This window comes from Carassius gibelio, chromosome A9 (genome assembly GCF_023724105.1).
Source record: "Carassius gibelio isolate Cgi1373 ecotype wild population from Czech Republic chromosome A9, carGib1.2-hapl.c, whole genome shotgun sequence".
In the NCBI taxonomy this organism is placed as follows: Eukaryota; Metazoa; Chordata; class Actinopteri; order Cypriniformes; family Cyprinidae; genus Carassius; species Carassius gibelio.
Genome location: NC_068379.1, coordinates 16,366,507 through 16,383,932, shown reverse-complemented (window position 1 = coordinate 16,383,932; position 17,426 = coordinate 16,366,507). Strand labels below are relative to the sequence as shown.

At 36.8% G+C, this 17,426-nt stretch overlaps 1 protein-coding gene across 4 annotated transcripts; it reads right to left on the bottom strand.

Annotated features, from left to right (window-relative positions):
- Positions 1–98: 98 nt before the first annotated feature.
- On the bottom strand, positions 99–15,445 carry mlphb (melanophilin b). Of its 4 annotated transcripts, none has more exons than XM_052606011.1 (15): positions 15,343–15,445; positions 14,049–14,206; positions 10,211–10,432; positions 9,212–9,351; positions 8,033–8,074; positions 7,099–7,163; positions 6,440–6,532; positions 5,781–5,949; positions 5,288–5,478; positions 5,009–5,101; positions 1,888–2,124; positions 1,567–1,713; positions 1,377–1,448; positions 1,144–1,174; positions 99–521 (listed from the first exon to the last, which is right to left on the bottom strand). In XM_052606011.1, the coding sequence occupies exons 2-15, from the start codon at positions 14,174–14,176 to the stop codon at positions 478–480; spliced, it is 1,674 nt and encodes a 557-aa protein (XP_052461971.1). In that variant the 5' UTR covers positions 14,177–14,206; positions 15,343–15,445; the 3' UTR covers positions 99–477. The 4 variants fall into 4 exon arrangements, with proteins under 4 accessions (XP_052461971.1, XP_052461975.1, XP_052461972.1 ...); XM_052606015.1 differs by having other exon boundaries at positions 1,572–1,713; XM_052606012.1 differs by lacking the exon at positions 1,144–1,174.
- Positions 15,446–17,426: the final 1,981 nt, after the last annotated feature.

Below are 17,426 nucleotides of genomic sequence, written 5' to 3'. Positions count from 1 at the left end.
ATTTTAAAGTCAGCATGAAATAAAAAATTCACCCTATATATTTTCTAATTATGTGTTATCTTACTGTGAATGACAAAGTGATGAAAAGGGAAACCGTGTAGTTTAAGATATTTATTCAAGATAATAAAAACTATATAATGGTATAAATATTGAGTTTTTATCAAAACAACAGCAGTTAATAGGTGAAATGTAGACAAAAATGTATATTGTGTGCATAATAGAAATCTTCTGTTCTAAAAAAAAAAAAAAAAAAAAAAAAGCACATGCTACATTGTGAGACTCTCATTTTTTCAGGATAATCTGACACTCATATACTGAAAGATTAAAGCAAGTATTAATTATATATTATTAAAATGGGAATACCACAAAGCCTTGGAGCTGATTTCATTAACATAAGAAATATGCCTTATATGTGTATGCCATCATGGACTTGTGAATGTGAAATATGTGGAAGAGCGCTAGCTTGCTGAAGTTGCTTCACATCACCAGCTTCCGTAAAGATCTTGCTTCATTGCTGCCTCCTTCAGAGAAAGCAAAAAGAACATGAGACATGGTTCTTCATGTTGTTATTTACAGTAAATGAATACTGATTGAATTTTGATTAGAAGCCCGACAAGTAGTAAAGAGCTTTTGGTGACTATATGAAAAGGCAATCTGTTAAGGCTATAAGCAATTCACTTCGATTTCATCACAGCTCACATCTTAACCAAACTGAACATTTTCCATAGGTTCTTCCATGACCAATGGATGTGGCTAGTCGATTTGTTCCAGAAGCGGATCTGGGGATCTGATTTCTATCAGTGGAATGCATTAAAATCACTGTGCACTGTGAAATAAAACTCGGTTTATATGTCTAATTGTGGTTTACAAATACAAGCGTTTGTATCTGGGAACAATCTATTTATAATCTGAAATCAGACAAACTTTTGTGAAATGTTTTGTTAAAAAAAACATGCTATCTTTAAAATAAATGCATTTGGTTTAATATTTTGATATATAATTGCAAAGACATTTCTACAAAATTAAGTGCAAAAGAAGATGAAAACAAATGTAGCTTTTAGCTTTTATACAACACAAGGATGCTGCAATATATAATGTTAATGTGAATGTTACTGAATATGCAGTACAAAGCTTTGCACTTACTAAGTGGTAATTCATGCAATGTTCTTGATGGCTGAGGAGTCAGGGAAGAACAAAACCATATTTAGCCTCTTTCTGAAATTGCCGCAAAGAGCTGCTAAACAGAATTTAGCTCACAATTCTTTGAAAGTTTCAGTACATGTTCCTGTACAGCCCGGGATCTGTATGTAACTGTATGTAACTGTAATGTAACAGTAATACTGTATGTCTCTCTGAGCAGCTGGACTGCTACATACCTGTCTGTGGGACGTCTCCACCTTCATCCCTGCAGCACTCAAAGCAGCGATTCTTTTCTGAATATCTGTAACCTTTCCATGAAGAACATAGCAATGGTTAACAAACAGTTAAGGCAAGACATGGAGAGTTACATCTTTGTTGGAAGAAGGAATGTGGAGTAAATTGAAAAGTTTAGACTGAGTGGCATACTCCACTTTGAGTGCTCTGGACGCTGGCCACTGCCTGTGCAACTTTACCCTCCAGTTGCGACAGCTCACAGCTGGTTGTGTTGCTAAACTCAAAGGACCTCACCCTCTTCTGCTTCTTTAAAGGTTTAGGTACAGTTGGCTTTGCTTTCTAGAGGATACAATAAAAAAAAATATAAAATTTAAATTCTATATTAAATTCTATTTTTTTAAATATTAAATAATATTAAAAATTAATAAGAACAGCAATGTGCGTTCAAACCAAAGTACTGCTGAAGAAACATTAATAAATAACTGCTTGAATTTGACTGTTTCTTAATCTTACCCACTCAACCTCAAGAGGCCATGGGTGTCTGACATGCCCAAGTCCAGCTGAATCTCCTCTCATAGCTGGAGCATAATAAACTGCCCCTTTCTTTGGAGAGGCCTCTGAAGGTTTCATTACATCCTCCTCATCAGACGAGCCTTTGTCACTTATTTTTTCAGTAAGTTCAACAAGCTTTTTCCTGAGCTCTAGCTCCTCTAAGTCAGCTGGAGACAGATCATCCTCTTTCTGCTCAACCTAAAGGAAGACAAGGAAAACTACTTTAGGAATTAAAGTCAGGTGTTACACACATGTAAGAAAGAACCTTCAGAATGGTTTGTGTAAGTACAAATGTGTAACAGGACATATTTAATTACATTTTGTAACAACAACATGTATAAGACTAATTGGAACGATTTGTTCCAGAGGGTGGAGATGGGATCCAGGAGGTGGAGATGGGTAAGTTTAATGGTGGAAATGGGATCCAGGAGGTGGAGATGGGTAGGTTTAGGGGTGGAAATGGGATCCAGGAGGTGGAGATGGGTAGGTTTAGGGGTGGAAATGGGATCCAGGAGGTGGAGATGAGTAGGTTTAGGGCTGGAAATGGGATCCAGGAGGTGGAGATGAGTAAGTTTAGGGGTGGAAATGGGATCCAGGAGGTGGAGATGGTATAGGTTTAGGGGTGGAAATGGGATCCAGGAGGTGGAGATGAGTAGGTTTAGGGGTGGAAATGGGATCCAGGGGGTGGAGATGAGTAGGTTTAGGGGTGGAAATGGGATCCAGGGGGTGGAGATGGTATAGGTTTAGGGGTGGAAATGGGATCCAGGAGGTGGAGATGAGTAGGTTTGGGGGTGGAAATGGGATCCAGGAGGTAGAGATGAGTAGGTTTAGGGCTGGAAATGGGATCCAGGAGGTGGAGATGAGTAAGTTTAGGGATGGAAATGGGATCCAGGAGGTGAAGATGGTATAGGTTTAGGGGTGGAAATGGGATCCAGGAGGTGGAGATGGTATAGGTTTAGGGGTGGAAATGGGATCAGGGGGTGGAGATGAGTAGGTTTAGGGGTGGAAATGGGATCCAGGAGGTGGAGATGAGTAGGTTTAGGCCTGGAAATGGGATCCAGGAGGTGGAGATGGGTAGGTTTAGGGGTGGAAATGGGATCCAGGAGGTGTAGATGCGTGGGTTTAGGGGTGGAAATGGGATCCAGGGGGTGGAGATGGTATAGGTTTAGGGCTGGAAATGGGATCCAGGAGGTGGAGATGAGTAAGTTTAGGGATGGAAATGCGATCCAGGAGGTGAAGATGGTATAGGTTTAGGGGTGGAAATGGGATCCAGGGGGTGGAGATGGTATAGGTTTAGGGGTGGAAATGGGATCCAGGGGGTGGAGATGGTATAGGTTTAGGGGTGAAAATGGGATCCAGGGGGTGGAGATGGGTAGGTTCAGGGGTAGAAATGGGATCCAGGGGGTGGAGATGAGTAGGTTTAGGGGAGGAAATGGGATCCAGAAGGTGGAGATGAGTAAGTTTAGGGGTGGAAATGGGATCCAGGAGGTGGAGATAGTATATGTTTAGGGGTGGAAATGGGATCCAGGAGGTGGAGATGAGTAGGTTTAGGGGTGGAAATGGGATCCAGGAGGTGGAGATTGTATAGGTTTAGGGGTGGAAATGGGATCCAGGGGGTGGAGATGGTATAGGTTTAGGGGTGGAAATGGGATCCACGAGGTGGAGATGAGTAGGTTTATGGGTGGAAATGGGATCCAGGAGGTGGAGATGAGTAGGTTTAGGGGTGGAAATGGGATCCAGGGGGTGAAGATGGTATAGGTTTAGGGGTGGAAATGGGATCCAGGGGGTGGAGATGGTATAGGTTTAGGGGTGGAAATGGGATCCAGGGGGTGGAGATGGGTAGGTTCAGGGGTAGAAATGGGATCCAGGGGGTGGAGATGAGTAGGTTTAGGGGAGGAAATGGGATCCAGGCGGTGGAGATGGTATAGGTTTAGGGGTGGAAATGGGATCAGGGGGTGGAGATGAGTAGGTTTAGGGGTGGAAATGGGATCCAGGAGGTGGAGATGAGTAGGTTTAGGCCTGGAAATGGGATCCAGGAGGTGGAGATGGGTAGGTTTAGGGGTGGAAATGGGATCCAGGAGGTGTAGATGAGTAGGTTTAGGGGTGGAAATGGGATCCAGGAGGTGGAGATGGTATAGGTTTAGGGGTGGAAATGGGATCCAAGGGGTGAAGATGGTATAGGTTTAGGGGTGGAAATGGGATCCAGGAGGTGGAGATGAGTAGGTTTAGGGGTGGAAATGGGATCCAGGAGGTGGAGATGGTATAGGTTCAGGGGTGGAAATGGTATCCAGTGGGTGGAGATGAGTAGGTTTAGGGGTAGAAATGGGATCCAGGGGGTGGAGATGAGTAGGTTTACGGTAGGTTTATAGATGAGTAGGTTTAGGGCTGGAATGAGATGAGTAGGTTTAGGGGTGGAAATGCGATCCAGGAGGTGGAGATGGGTAGGTTTAGGTATATGTAAAGTGGGAGGAATTGGCTCTCGAGTTGGAGGACCAATGTAATATCAGTGTACTTACAGTTCTTCAGGAACTGTTCACTTAATATAAAGTGTAACATTCTGGACACCAACCACAATTTATATGCAAAGCCTAACTTACTGATCCCTGCTGTGTAACATCAGAGTAATTACATGATAAATCTAATATAAAGTGTAACACTTTTGTTACACATTTTTACTTTCATTACCAAAAAGTGTAATGTAAAAATACTTTATTTCAGCAAGGATGTATTTAATATATCAAACAGTAAAGCCTTTTACATTCTTACATAAACTGAATTTTCTATTGAATCCTGAAAAAGAAGCAGCATAACATTTTTTACATTTATAATAATAAGAAATGTTGCTCCAGCACCGAATCAGTGTATTATAATGATTTCTGAAGGAACATTTGCACTGGATAATATTTCACAATAATACAGTCTTTACTGTATTTTTTATCAAATAAACGCAGTCTTTGTGAGTGTAAGAGACTTCTTTCAGAAACAGTAACAAAAATGTATTGTACAGTATTGTGCTTAAAACATTTCATTCATAAACTGAAAATAATAACCTGTAGGTTGTGAAGATTTACTTTAAACTTACTTGTTCTGTCCCCATTACAGGTAAGGTCAGTTTCTGCTCCAAACGGCTCAGAAGAGTCTCAATTGCTGACATACGCTTGTTGAGCTCAATAATCTAGTGTCAGAGAGATACAAAATGTATGTTTTGCATTAACTGCTTTTAAAGAATGCAGTGAAGCCCCATTAGGTTATAGGAGTATGAATGGACTTCGGTCTCCAGCTTTGCATTCAAACAAAGGCATTATGACAAAATGTCACAGTCACAGTTTCAACAGATTTTGTCATTACTTTTTGACTTTACCTGTGGAGGAACCTCATCTGGTGAGTGCTCCCTATGTGTGGCGGGACTATAAAAGACATGTATCTCAGATTCATCATCATCCTCTGAATCTTCAAGGCTGTAAGAAGGCTCGCGGTGGAGGTGATAACTGGAGCTGCCAGCTGAAGAGATGCTCATCTTAGAGAGGGAACGACATTTTGTCGTACAGTCATCTATAGAGGTCAAACAAAACACTGACTGATATTGTATAATGTAAATGCTGAAATGAAGTAAAGAGGCATTTCTGAGTCTATCCAAATAGTCTGGAATGTTTTTACCAATAATTATTGTGTTTACAGTGCATTAGGTTTATATTCCCAGCACATAGTAGCCTTAATCTCACTGACAGTAGGAAAAAACATTGGTTGGCCTGAAGGAGAAACCCATTTACCTCTACAGAGTCTTGGAATAAAAAGAAATCCTCAAAAATCTGTAAGGGACATTGAAGGACATTGAAGCAGGCAGCACATCTTACCAAAATGAGAGGGTTTGTCCAGACTTCTCTGGCTGATTTGCAACATGTCCTTCATCTCTTCAGCTCTATCATGAGTTCCATTCTCCAGGATCTGCTTAATGGTTGAGGACCAGTCATCTTCAGTTACTGAGTCCTTACTCTGGGCAACTTTCTCTTGGCTACCTGAATACTTTAAATAAATAAATACATGTTCACAGATTTCATGGACCTTATAACTGAAATCATGTGCTTAAACAACTTTAAGAATATTTTAATTAAAAATGTATATGGTCAAGTATACCATTCAAGTGTCAGTACAGAAAAGGAAACGAACCATGGCTCTGTTACTCTAGCACTGGCATGACTAATTTTGATTTCCTTCAGTGAGAAAACAATCAAGTCTTATCACTGTTAGCAGTCAGAAAATGCTCAGTGGGAGCTCTTTACATCATTTGTTTTCACAATGGGTGGATGAATACCAAATGTTTGCACACCACTGCGAGCCATGTATTCTTTATTGCTGATCCAATGAATTTTTCAAAGCAGCTGGCACTACCATTGAAGGAACTTTTTGGGGTAATGTTTCTTTTGCACACCTCAGTTTTTTAGTGTTTGCCATATCATATATTTACATTCACCTATCTGTGACATCAGATGTGTTAGAACACAAACATACGAACCAGAAGTATGGGAGGTCGAGAATAAGCAGAGTTCTCAACACCAAGATTAAAATCAAGAGGATCAACAGGAAGTAGCCGCCTGCCTTTTCTCATCTTAAAGAAGAAAAAATTGTTATTTTCAATTGTCTAAAACCCAAATATCTATCTATCCATCTATCTATAAATAAATTCAGCTGAACTAAGAAATCTCATACTGGAGGCATATGCAATTACTTTGCCAAACCCTGTTTTAAAAATTCAAAGCCATATGGGTTGTAAATGTGCTCCTGCAGTTTCAAATCATGACCAAATCCTGCTCGCTCTTCAATTTCCTGTTTATTCTCAGAGGCCCATAAAATTAAACAAAGGACTGAGTCACTGACAGATTTAGACAAGGACTGAGCATAACCTTCAAACTCGTATTCTGGCTTAAACTATAGCCTGTTTACATGTGGTCTTCAAAACCACGTCCAGGTGGCAATGGTAGGAATCAAAATCATATAAAAAGAACAAAGGGGGATCGAGAACAAAATGAATCTGTTAAAACTAAAATAAGACTTGAACACCAGAGGACGATCATCACACACTATTGTGTTCTGAAAGATCTGCTAACAAGCCTCTGGTTTTCACTTTACCCTATATAACATCAGTTTCTGACACTTTAAGGAATGATACATTACCAGGCTGAAGTGGTGTCTATCTGCCCTCTCAGACTGCTCATCTTCCTGACTATAAAGAGAACCAGCTGTGTGGATGACAAGAGTTACAAACATGAATCTTTGATCTCAGACAAGAGAGGCTGTAGTGATGACCTGACCTTAGTCTGACTGTTTCGAAAACTTTTTAACTCTATAAATATAAATATAAATTCAAATTATGTTTTTGACTTTGTGGAGGTTTTAAACATGTTCTTTTGGATCTTTCATAAAAAATTTAACAACATAATTTTCTTTTTTTTATTACACACTAAATGGTTTTCTCTCTAACAGCTCCAAATGTAGAAGCTTGTGTCCAAAACTAAAGAACCGTTTAAATATGATTTTAAATTTTCTAACTACAGAAGCTAACAATATTTAGCTACAGTATTGATAATGATTTATTAAATCCCAAAAGCACAATTTAGAATGAGCTCTAAATCATAAATAAAATGGATAGTAATTTTTTTGGCCCATGACATAATTTCCAAGCAAAAATGTAGTATAGTTTAAAGCAATGTCATAACGTTAAACAGCTATTAATTTCAAATAATAGCAGCTATTATTTGAAATGAAAAAACATTATAATTTATTTTAATTGTACAATTTTAACATGTTTAACGTGTACATGTTTTTCTTTTTGGTAAAGAAATTGCCACATTTAATGAAAAAATATCCTTTGTAAAACTACAAATGTTTCTGTGTTCAGTTCTTTCATGGCTATGTCAGGTGTTTCTCTTCCCCAGACATTTTCTTCTCCATGTTCCTTGGCTTGTTAAATCAAAGCTAATGTGAGTGCAGATGGTCGCCGTATTGTTTGGACAGATGAAAGACATTTACTGATTACATTAGAATCTTGCGTGACATCAGTGTTCAAAAAGCCTATATCACAAAGGAACAGTTTTTTTTTTTTACTCACTGTGAACTTCAGGCATGCTGTGCGTGTCATCATCTCGAGGCTCTATGTGATCGGGTGGAGGAGGGTTATGGGGGAACAGTGAGAGATTTAAAGTTAAACTTAAGAAAACAAGAGATATAAAGTGTGCTGTGATTGGTTGCAGGAAACAACCACTGTTAAATACAACAATAGTGGAATTAAACAGTGGCTTCAGCTAAAGCTAGTTTACACTGCCTCTAGAAACACACAATTCCATTGGCTGTTAACCACGTTGGTGTTTTTGGTGCTGTGTCAACAAGACAGTCTACTATACATTTCCCAAAATTTCAGTAGCAACAGCCACGTTGGTGTTTGTTGGCATTTATTCACAATTGTGATCAACCCTTAAATATTATGTACTTTACTAAAACATCTTTTCGTAATTATTTTAAATCTCATTTGACCCAAACAACAATGTTACTTCTCTGACCTCTGTGTTTAGGACAGAAGAGCTTGAAAATTGGATAAAAGAGACACACTCAGGTCCAGACTCAGAGAGAAAGAAGACATGTGACTGTGTAAAAGAGTAAATCACATGGATGATTTGGAGCAGCCAGTTCTTTCTCTCTCTCCCCCCTCTGGATCCCTCATAAATCCTACAAAAGTAATGAGGGCCTCTCTCCTCTAAGCTCTGCTTTCAGTGTTCCTGCTGTAAGTCATCTGTCAGACATCGCTTCAAAAACTGTTTCAAATTAACAGATGAAATAGTAAGAATCGAATCTTGTTTCTTAATAACTAACTGGCTTTCTAAATGGATTGTATTATGAACTGTTAGAAATGAACAAATAGAATGCAGTTTGCTAACCTAAATGTTTGGAACAGGGTCCAACTGAATGCTCTTTACAACAAAAGGATAGAGTTTCTATTTTTTTCCTAAGGTTTTGCAAGTGGAAACCTTTATGTATTTGTATTGCAAAAGCACCATTTTTTAAATTTATTTTACTTCGTTTAACCACAACAAATATATGTTTATTAAAATTTTGCACATTCTTGCTCCTTAGACTTAAAGATTGCTCAGGGTTCAATTTTAGGGTCAGTTTTTTAAGGGAAGAATTCTAGTTTCATCCCTAATTTTTATTTTTTATTTTTATTTTTTAGGTAGTTTGTATAGATTTAAGATGGAATGACCCTTGAACAATTAAACATTCTTTTGAAGTCTACCTCTGAGGTCAGTTTGAGAACAGGCACGGTCACTGTTCAGCCTTTTGAAAAGTGAATTCATGACCTTTGCACTGCCAAAACGCTTGAAACGAGAGCGTACATTCTCATGGAACCATTCCAGAGTCCCAATCTTAAGGATTCTATAAGAGCAAAGACAAAAACAAGAAGAACAAAATTATTATTCAGTCAAATCCAACTCAGAACGCAACTGTTTTACAAGTATGGTGTGATTCGCACTGATATGTACGATTTAAAAAAAGTTAAATAAAATAAAAAATAACCCTAAACATAACCATCAGGAAGAATGTACCAAACCATACAAATTCTCACAAATTAGCCAGCAATTCACCAAAACATACAGTATAATAATTACACACTGTCATGTCAACAATTATCATTTCATAGGATGAATCTGCTACCAGCTATTGTTTATATTTAAGTGATTTAATTACTACCTGGTGTTTCTGTTGCTTCCACATCAAATATAATTTAAAACATGGGAAGTCAAGCTATATTTTGTAATCAGGCTGATGTAAGAATAAAGGCTGTTGGTGGATCAACCACAATGGCCAACAATATGCACAGATCCACAGTGTTTCAATTGAGTATGCATAGACAGAGCAGAAGTAAAAATGAGGAAAAGTATATATTTTTTCTTTTTAAACAGTTTATTTACAGGAATTGATCTTTGTTTGGGGTTGTGGTTTAGTGAAGTGCACACAGAACTGGTGAAACTGAATCATCAATGCAAAGCATTGGAATAATAAGTAAAACAGTCTCAAACTTGGGCCTTATTCATGAAACATGAGATGAGTCGTTTAGAAACTGGTCATACATACATTGTCACGTTTAATTGAATTTGACAATTTACAAGAATAATTGTTTTCCATGTTATTTGCAAGGAAATTCTGCTTGTGTTTTATTTCATTTCTCTTTAAGTTGTTCCCTTAACATCATATAAGGATATAAATCACACTCACGTGTCTATCAGGTGCTCACCTGGCCATGTGGCATGGATCACAAACCCAGCCGTGATCCTTTTTATTAAAACGGCTGCAAGACTTGCAGACAAATAGTTTGCAGTCCAGACACTGGCGCTTGCTGTTGACAAGGAATTTGAAGGGCTGCAGACAGCGGATACAGAGAGAATCACTGAGCTTCGGTTGATATTCCAGCAGCTCTCTCTTGGTGTCCTCTTTCATTATTTTGGTCTTGAGTTGCCTGTGTGAATCATAAAAATCAGTTTCACTGTCTTGAATGCTGATTCTTTTTATGAGTGATGTGTAAAACTTAGTTGTGGCTTCTTGTTCCAACCATAACCACTTAAATAATGAAGAATAATGAAGTGTGCATATTCAATGCACACAGACAGTACACAGTAGTTTAAGTCTTTGGTTCTTTTAATTGTGAAGATTTTGGCTCACATTTAACAAAAAGCCTCCAATTCACGATCTCAACAAATTAGAAAATGGTGACATGCCGATCAACTAATCAACTCAAAACGCCTGCAAAGGTTTCCTGAGCCTTCAAGCCAGTAGCCAGTTTGGTCACTAGGCTACACAATCATGGGGAAGACTGCTGCTCTGACAGTTGTCCAGAAGACAATCATTGATACCCTTCATAAGGAGGGTAAGCCACAAACATTCAATGCCAAAGAAGCTGGCTGTTCACAGAGTGCTGTATCCAAGCATGTTAACAGAAAGTTGAGTGGAAGGAAAAAATGCACAACCAACTGAGAGAACCGCAGCCTTATGAGGATTGTCAGGCAAAATCAATTCAAGAATTTGAGTGAACTTCACAAGGAATGGACTGAGGCTGGGGTCAAGGCATACAGACATGACAAGGAATTGGGCTACAGTTGTCGTATTATTCTTGTTAAGCCACTCCTGAACCACAGACAACGTCAGAGGCATCTTACCTGGGCTAAGCAGAAGAAGAACTGGACTGTTGCCGAGTTGTCCAAAGTCCTCTTTCAGATGAGAGCAAGTTTTGTGTTTTATTTGGAAACCAAGGTCCTAGAGTCTGGAGGAAGGGTGGAGCTCGTAGCCCAAGCACCAAAAGTTGGTTAAATGTCCATGGTGTTGATGTGCTTAACTGGCCAGCAAACTCACCAGACCTGAACCCTATAGAGAATCTATGGGTATTGTCAAGAGGAAGATGAGAAACAAGAGACCAAAAAATGCAGATGATCTGAAGGTCACTGTTAAAGACACTCGGGTTTCCATACTTCAGCAGTGCCACCAACTGATCACCTCCATGCCACATCGAATTGAGTCAGTAATTAAAGCAAAAGGAACATACTTTCCAGAAGGCCAACAGTTCACCAAAAAAATATATATATTTTTATTGGTCATATAAAGCATTCTAATTTGTTGAAATAGTGAATTGGTGGGTTTTCTGTTAAATGTGAGCCAAAATCATCACAATTTAGCGAACCAAAGACTTAAACTACTCCAGTGTGCATTTTCTTTTTTAATACACGAGTTTCACAATTTTAGTTGAATTACAGACATAAATGAACTTTTCCAAAACATTCTAATTTATTGAGATGCACCTGTAAATTAAAATGTATTATTTTTGTTTGATATTGACAGCTGTTTTGGCTATTACATATAGGCTACATACTTCCAATTCTTTAGTTAAAACCTTTATGTACTCAAAGGCTTAATGTCTCCCCTGTCTAATTTTTTACTGTATCACAAAAGCACAAAGTACAAAAGTGTTATGTTATTTGACCAATTATAAAGTTTTATTACATTTTGTTCCTGAATAAACACTTTATGCATCATTCTGTTAGGAGCAAGATAATCCTTTTTTTTTAGATCATAGGTATACTAATTTTACTACAAACTGGATTACTTGATCAAATCCAATTTCCATTTTTGGATTTCCAATCCATTATAGAAAGGGGAAATGACACCACATTCTCTTCCATGGTCTTCCTTTCTAGTCTTTTCTCAAAGACCTCCATTCTTAATGTGCCAATTTCTCAAGAATTATGGCTCAAGTGATGGCCTTCTAGCACAATGACCCTCTGTGTCACAGCTGTGTAGCATTTAAAATGGGATATACACGTAATCCCTGCTAAATCTGCTCTTCTCTAAAAAAAAAAAAAAAAAACCTGCTAATACTTTCCTCCACATGGTGAATGATTGTGTGCCTGAGTCTTTCAACTTTTATTTGGCAAAGGTTGAAAGCACTTCAGCATAAGCCCACGTGTAAGTCAAATATCTCACATTGCAGCATAACCAATTCATAAAGGACATATGAAAGAAGACATGGAAAAAAAAACTTTTACAAATTTTAAATGTTGTGTGTTTTTGCATCTTTTTTAAATAATACCTTCTCCTTTTTTTCATCCTTGTACATAACAGTACGTTTCGATTCGAAAATGTGAATTTGATCTAATTAAGCCATAGTGCTTGAACATGTACTAAGAAGAGTAGTTGACTACATAGCAGTTATAATTCATAGTTATTAAGAAAAGTTGGCTGATTTGCAGATCACCTGCTAGCAATAGCACTTTATTTTTTCTCTCTCAAAATTTCTATGAAATTGTCTGCAATGCGAATGTAAAATAATGTCATCATATTTCCTAGGAGGAACTTCTGTTTTTATCATCATCACAAATCTTCACCACATTACAACAAAGTCTCCACAGGACTATTTTGAACTAGCCTCATTCCAACTGTGAGAGAATTGAGAGAAAAATGTCAGTCATGTGATGTTATTCGGTATTCTGAGTCAAATCCTATTACCTCCTTTAAAATGACTGGAATTTAGACATACATGGACTCAGCCTGCTGATAAAGTGTCTGAAGAGTCAAAAGCTTAACAACTCTGCTGGGACAAATGAAGGAATATCTGGTGAAAAGGGAAATATATATATATATATATATATATATATATATATATATATATATATATATATATATATATATATATATATATATATATATATATATATATATATATATATATATATATATATATATATATATGTATAAGGTGCATTGAATTGGGGTTCATATGGTGACACTCTTTTACCAACTCATACCATCACAAAATATACTTGTCCACCAATTGTTTTCTCCATTTTTTGTTTGTTAGCCTTCAACCGTCTCAAAAAAAAAGAAAAAAGAAAAAGTAAAACACCCTAATAAATGAAAGTCAGCACAGGAATGGATATCAGCCCTCTTGGAATTGATTTTTATATGCGCTTTACTTCTTCTTTGCATACAAAGCTAGTACTTGACATTGCTAAGACATGTAAGTGTTGTGAACAAGTACCACATGTCTGTAAGCATGACTTGGCTTCATCCATGACCTTATTACTTAATGGATTAAAGAAAGCTGAAGGTTATGGTCCAGATGGTCCAAACAATGTATGATTATATAACCACAATGTACAGCATTCATTAAACATTTTCTTTGCTTGCTAAATCATTAAGCCGTTCCTTCAGAGAGATGAAAAAAAAAATTTTAGTTAAAGTTTGGTGCTTTTGCAACCGTGATATGAGAGTCCAAAGCCTAGCAGTTGTATCTTCTAGAATAAATGAATGTCTTTCATGCTGTTGACTTCACTCAAATAAATGTTAATAAATCAGAGATGAACAGACTACAGAAGAACTCTTAAAAACCAGCGAACTACTTAACTTTTACCAGATCTACAAAATGAGTAAGCAACAGTTCAGATGAGACTATCAGACAGAACCATCAAGGAATCTCAGTGCAGTCTTTTTTGATGAGATGCTGGAAAATATATATTTTTAGGTAACCATTTGGGAACATACACATGAAAGTTAATGCCATGTAAATGTGATCGAGAGTGTCTCACCCTAGTCTATTCTCTTCTTTCTTTCGCAGGTGAAAATCTCTCTGGATCACCTGCCAGACATGCTTGGCTTCATCATCTGTCAGTCTGGAGAGATCCAAATTCTTCCCATTACTGCTGTTGGGCATCATCTTAAATTTTATCCGGTAGAATGAGGAAGCCTGTCAACAAAATCATAGTGCCATTTACTAACCAAACATGTAGCATTGTTTTAAGAGACGTGACGTGACAAACAGCCAAGTGTGGTGACCCATACTCAGAATTTGTGCTCTGCATTTAACCCATCCCAAGTACACACACACTGGACAGGATTCATACTCTCTAACCACTAAGCCACAACTTCCCAGAAGAGTACAGTACAATTTACTGTACACCCAGCTAGTCTGAAGTATTTTACTCTTCACAAGTGGAACAGTTTATTAGAGCACATTTTCCTAAGAATAACATTTGGGATCTAACTTATTTGTAAACAAAATGGTAATGTAGCATTTTCTATTCTGTCATAAGACTGTCATCCATTCATAGGCTCAATCTAGTTACAATGAGTATAGAAAAAAATCACCCCTTCTTAAAATAATCACATTTTGTTGCTTAGCAGCCTGAAATGAAGACAGACAATTATTTTTTTATTCAGCTTTATTTACAGCTATTATGATCAAAGTGAAATATATAACACGAACATGTCAGACAAAAAAAAATAAAAAAAATAAATAAATAAACATAATCTGTCTTCTGTCTACCTTCACTTCATAAAGACACAGTTATAAAATGTTTATTCAAAGATTCACTATTTTTTTAACACTAATCAGCAGTGCTCTAATAAGTTATACTGTTTTCAAGTTTCTTCCTTTACATTTAAAAAGAGTGAAATTACTTCAATCACTTTTTTTTTTATGAAATAATTTTAAAAAATCTATATGAATTCAGAGGTGCTATAAATTAATTATGTAACATTGTAAAAACTGCTAATTAGTATTTGTTTACTTATTGGAATTGGTTCGTATTTGTAAAACTGGTGGATTGTTAAGCAATAAAAAGTAATGCTGCAGGCATGTTATTTCATTCAAAAATAACAGAAGAAGAATAAAAAGACTAACTGATGCATAGCTTTGGCACGCTTTTCTTAAAGTAAGTGGCATTTAAGGATTTAGAGAACTATTTATTGCAAAATACAAATGACCAAAAAAAAAAAAAAAAATAATAATAATAATAATCATTTTACACATTTTACATAGGTCCTCTTTTTAGGTCTAGCCATTATTTAGCCTAATAACTAGTATCCGGTAAAAATGTTTACCTGGTCTTGATTCAGCAGCCTGTGGTAGTCCCGTGGGATTTCAGCTGACCATTTTCATGCAGAAAATCAAACTGCTGTGTTTATCACATGTCCAGTTAATGGTGGGGTTGGGAAGGGCCACTGAAATATTTAAACCCCACCTCAAAGTTCTTGATGAAACAACATCTGATTTAATCTTGTAAATTAACTGCAGCAAAAGCTGTACAATAGAGCATAATCACAGCTTAATTCAGCGTAATGGTCACAGTTTTCAAGACTCAAATTATCTTTATTTGCATTACATAAGCTTTCTCCAGTAACAACATAACCACTATCTGACTGCATTCACTGATTACTGAATTCAGTTGGATTAGTTTATTTGAGTTATGATTTAAACAATAATCACTGATACTCCATTCCTTTATGTGTGTGTGTTTTTTTAAATATAATAACGTAGTGGTCCTTTTGCTTTGAGTCTGCCATGTAACTGGGATGTGATCGAACAGCTTAGTCTATTTGTCCATGCTACTGTATTTATGTTCTGCACAGGGAAGATAAGCAAATTTCCATAAAGTTATTCAATTTAGAGACCCCTTAGTAAAGGTTAAAATTATGTTTCACACATTTTAATTGATTTTTCTATAGAAGAAGTGTTTGCACTGTTGCTTTTCAAAGCAAGTTATTGCATTTGCCTGACCAATAAGGGAAACACATGACTTTATAATTAATCCAGAAAAAAAACAAAAACAAAAAAATCATTCTAGGCTGGTGACTCTGATTTAGTTTGTCCAAGTTAGATCCTTTTGCAATGCATGAAAAATGTTTCAACTATTTGCATTTTCTTAATACAGGGCATCTATTCATGACTGTGGGAAAAGGACAAATCCCAAGCTACAACTGTGTTCAGAAAAAGCTGAGGAATATCTACCACCTGTGAGTTTCTAAAACGCCTCACATCCTGAAGCTTGGTTTGTTCCCCTTTTTTGGAATAAAGAATAAAACTTAAATATAGCGAAAGTGCAGACTTTTAGACTTAATAAGTTTGAGTTTGATTGATGATCTATATGGTTTATATAATCTGACATCATTGTGTGTTATTTACATCATACTATTTATTTGTACCAGGTATAGTAAATGCAAATAAACATGAAAGAAAACCCAGTTACAGTTCATGTTGTGCTTAGGAGCCTAAATAAAATATAAAATGAACTGTCAGCAGAAAGTGGTAGTTAGCCAGAACAGCCCCATCTGCCGTCAAGAAAAGAAATAACATCTTTAAATGGGTCCTGAAATGCAGTGCTGCGGTGGTCCTAACTCATGGTAGATGGCATTTTTCATTTTTCAATATACAGTACAATAAGGTTTTAAGAGGTAAAATAATAGTCTGTTCAATGGGTTGTATTGTATTATAAGGTCCTAAGGCTGCATCTAATTTTCCTAGCCCATAATTTCCGAAGTTGTGTGCCCTCTGGAAATGTTCTGAAGATGTGTGACCCATTGAAGCAACTGTTTGTCTGTGGTTTACTTGGCACAGACAAGAAAAGGACGCCTATCAGTTTTGGACAAAACACAAGGAAATGGCAACAGTCATTGCTGACTCATATGAGCTCATGTAACTTTGCTTTGAGAACATTTTTGCTGAAGTGTTTTGTGGATTAGATTATGAAATGCAAAGTAATCATACAATAATACCACACTTCAAAATGAATCTTTATTATGGTGAATACACAAAAGTACAACTGTGTAAAATGTACATGGCCTGGCCAAAAAAATAAGGATTTAAATAAGCAAATAAGAGTTTAGGATAGGATCATTATTGTAGTGATTATCAAGTTTCTGGCATGTTATATGTTTTGCAACAATTCTAGCTTTTTACTTCTCAAGCAACTATGTTTGAAGAGTGTCCTCATCTTCCAAGATGACAATGCCAAGATTAACCATGAAGGCTTGATTTGTGAAATAGTGGATCAGTGAGCATAAGGAATGTTATTTTATTTTTTTATTTTTTTTATTAATAAATCTAAGCTTGCTCATCTTGAAAAGCACAGAGTAAAAGAGAATTATGATCTCTGCTTTTCTCCTGTCATGCCCCTGGACTCATTTCA

Coding starts and splice junctions, on each gene's coding strand:
- mlphb (XM_052606011.1), bottom strand. CDS start 14,176: ATGATGCCCAACAGCAGTAATGGGAAGAATTTGGATCTCTCCAGACTG. Junction 5,950..6,439: donor CTCGACCTCCCATACTTCTG/GTTCGTATGTTT, acceptor ATTTATTTAAAG/TATTCAGGTAGCCAAGAGAA. Junction 5,102..5,287: donor CAGATGAGGTTCCTCCACAG/GTAAAGTCAAAA, acceptor CTCTGACACTAG/ATTATTGAGCTCAACAAGCG.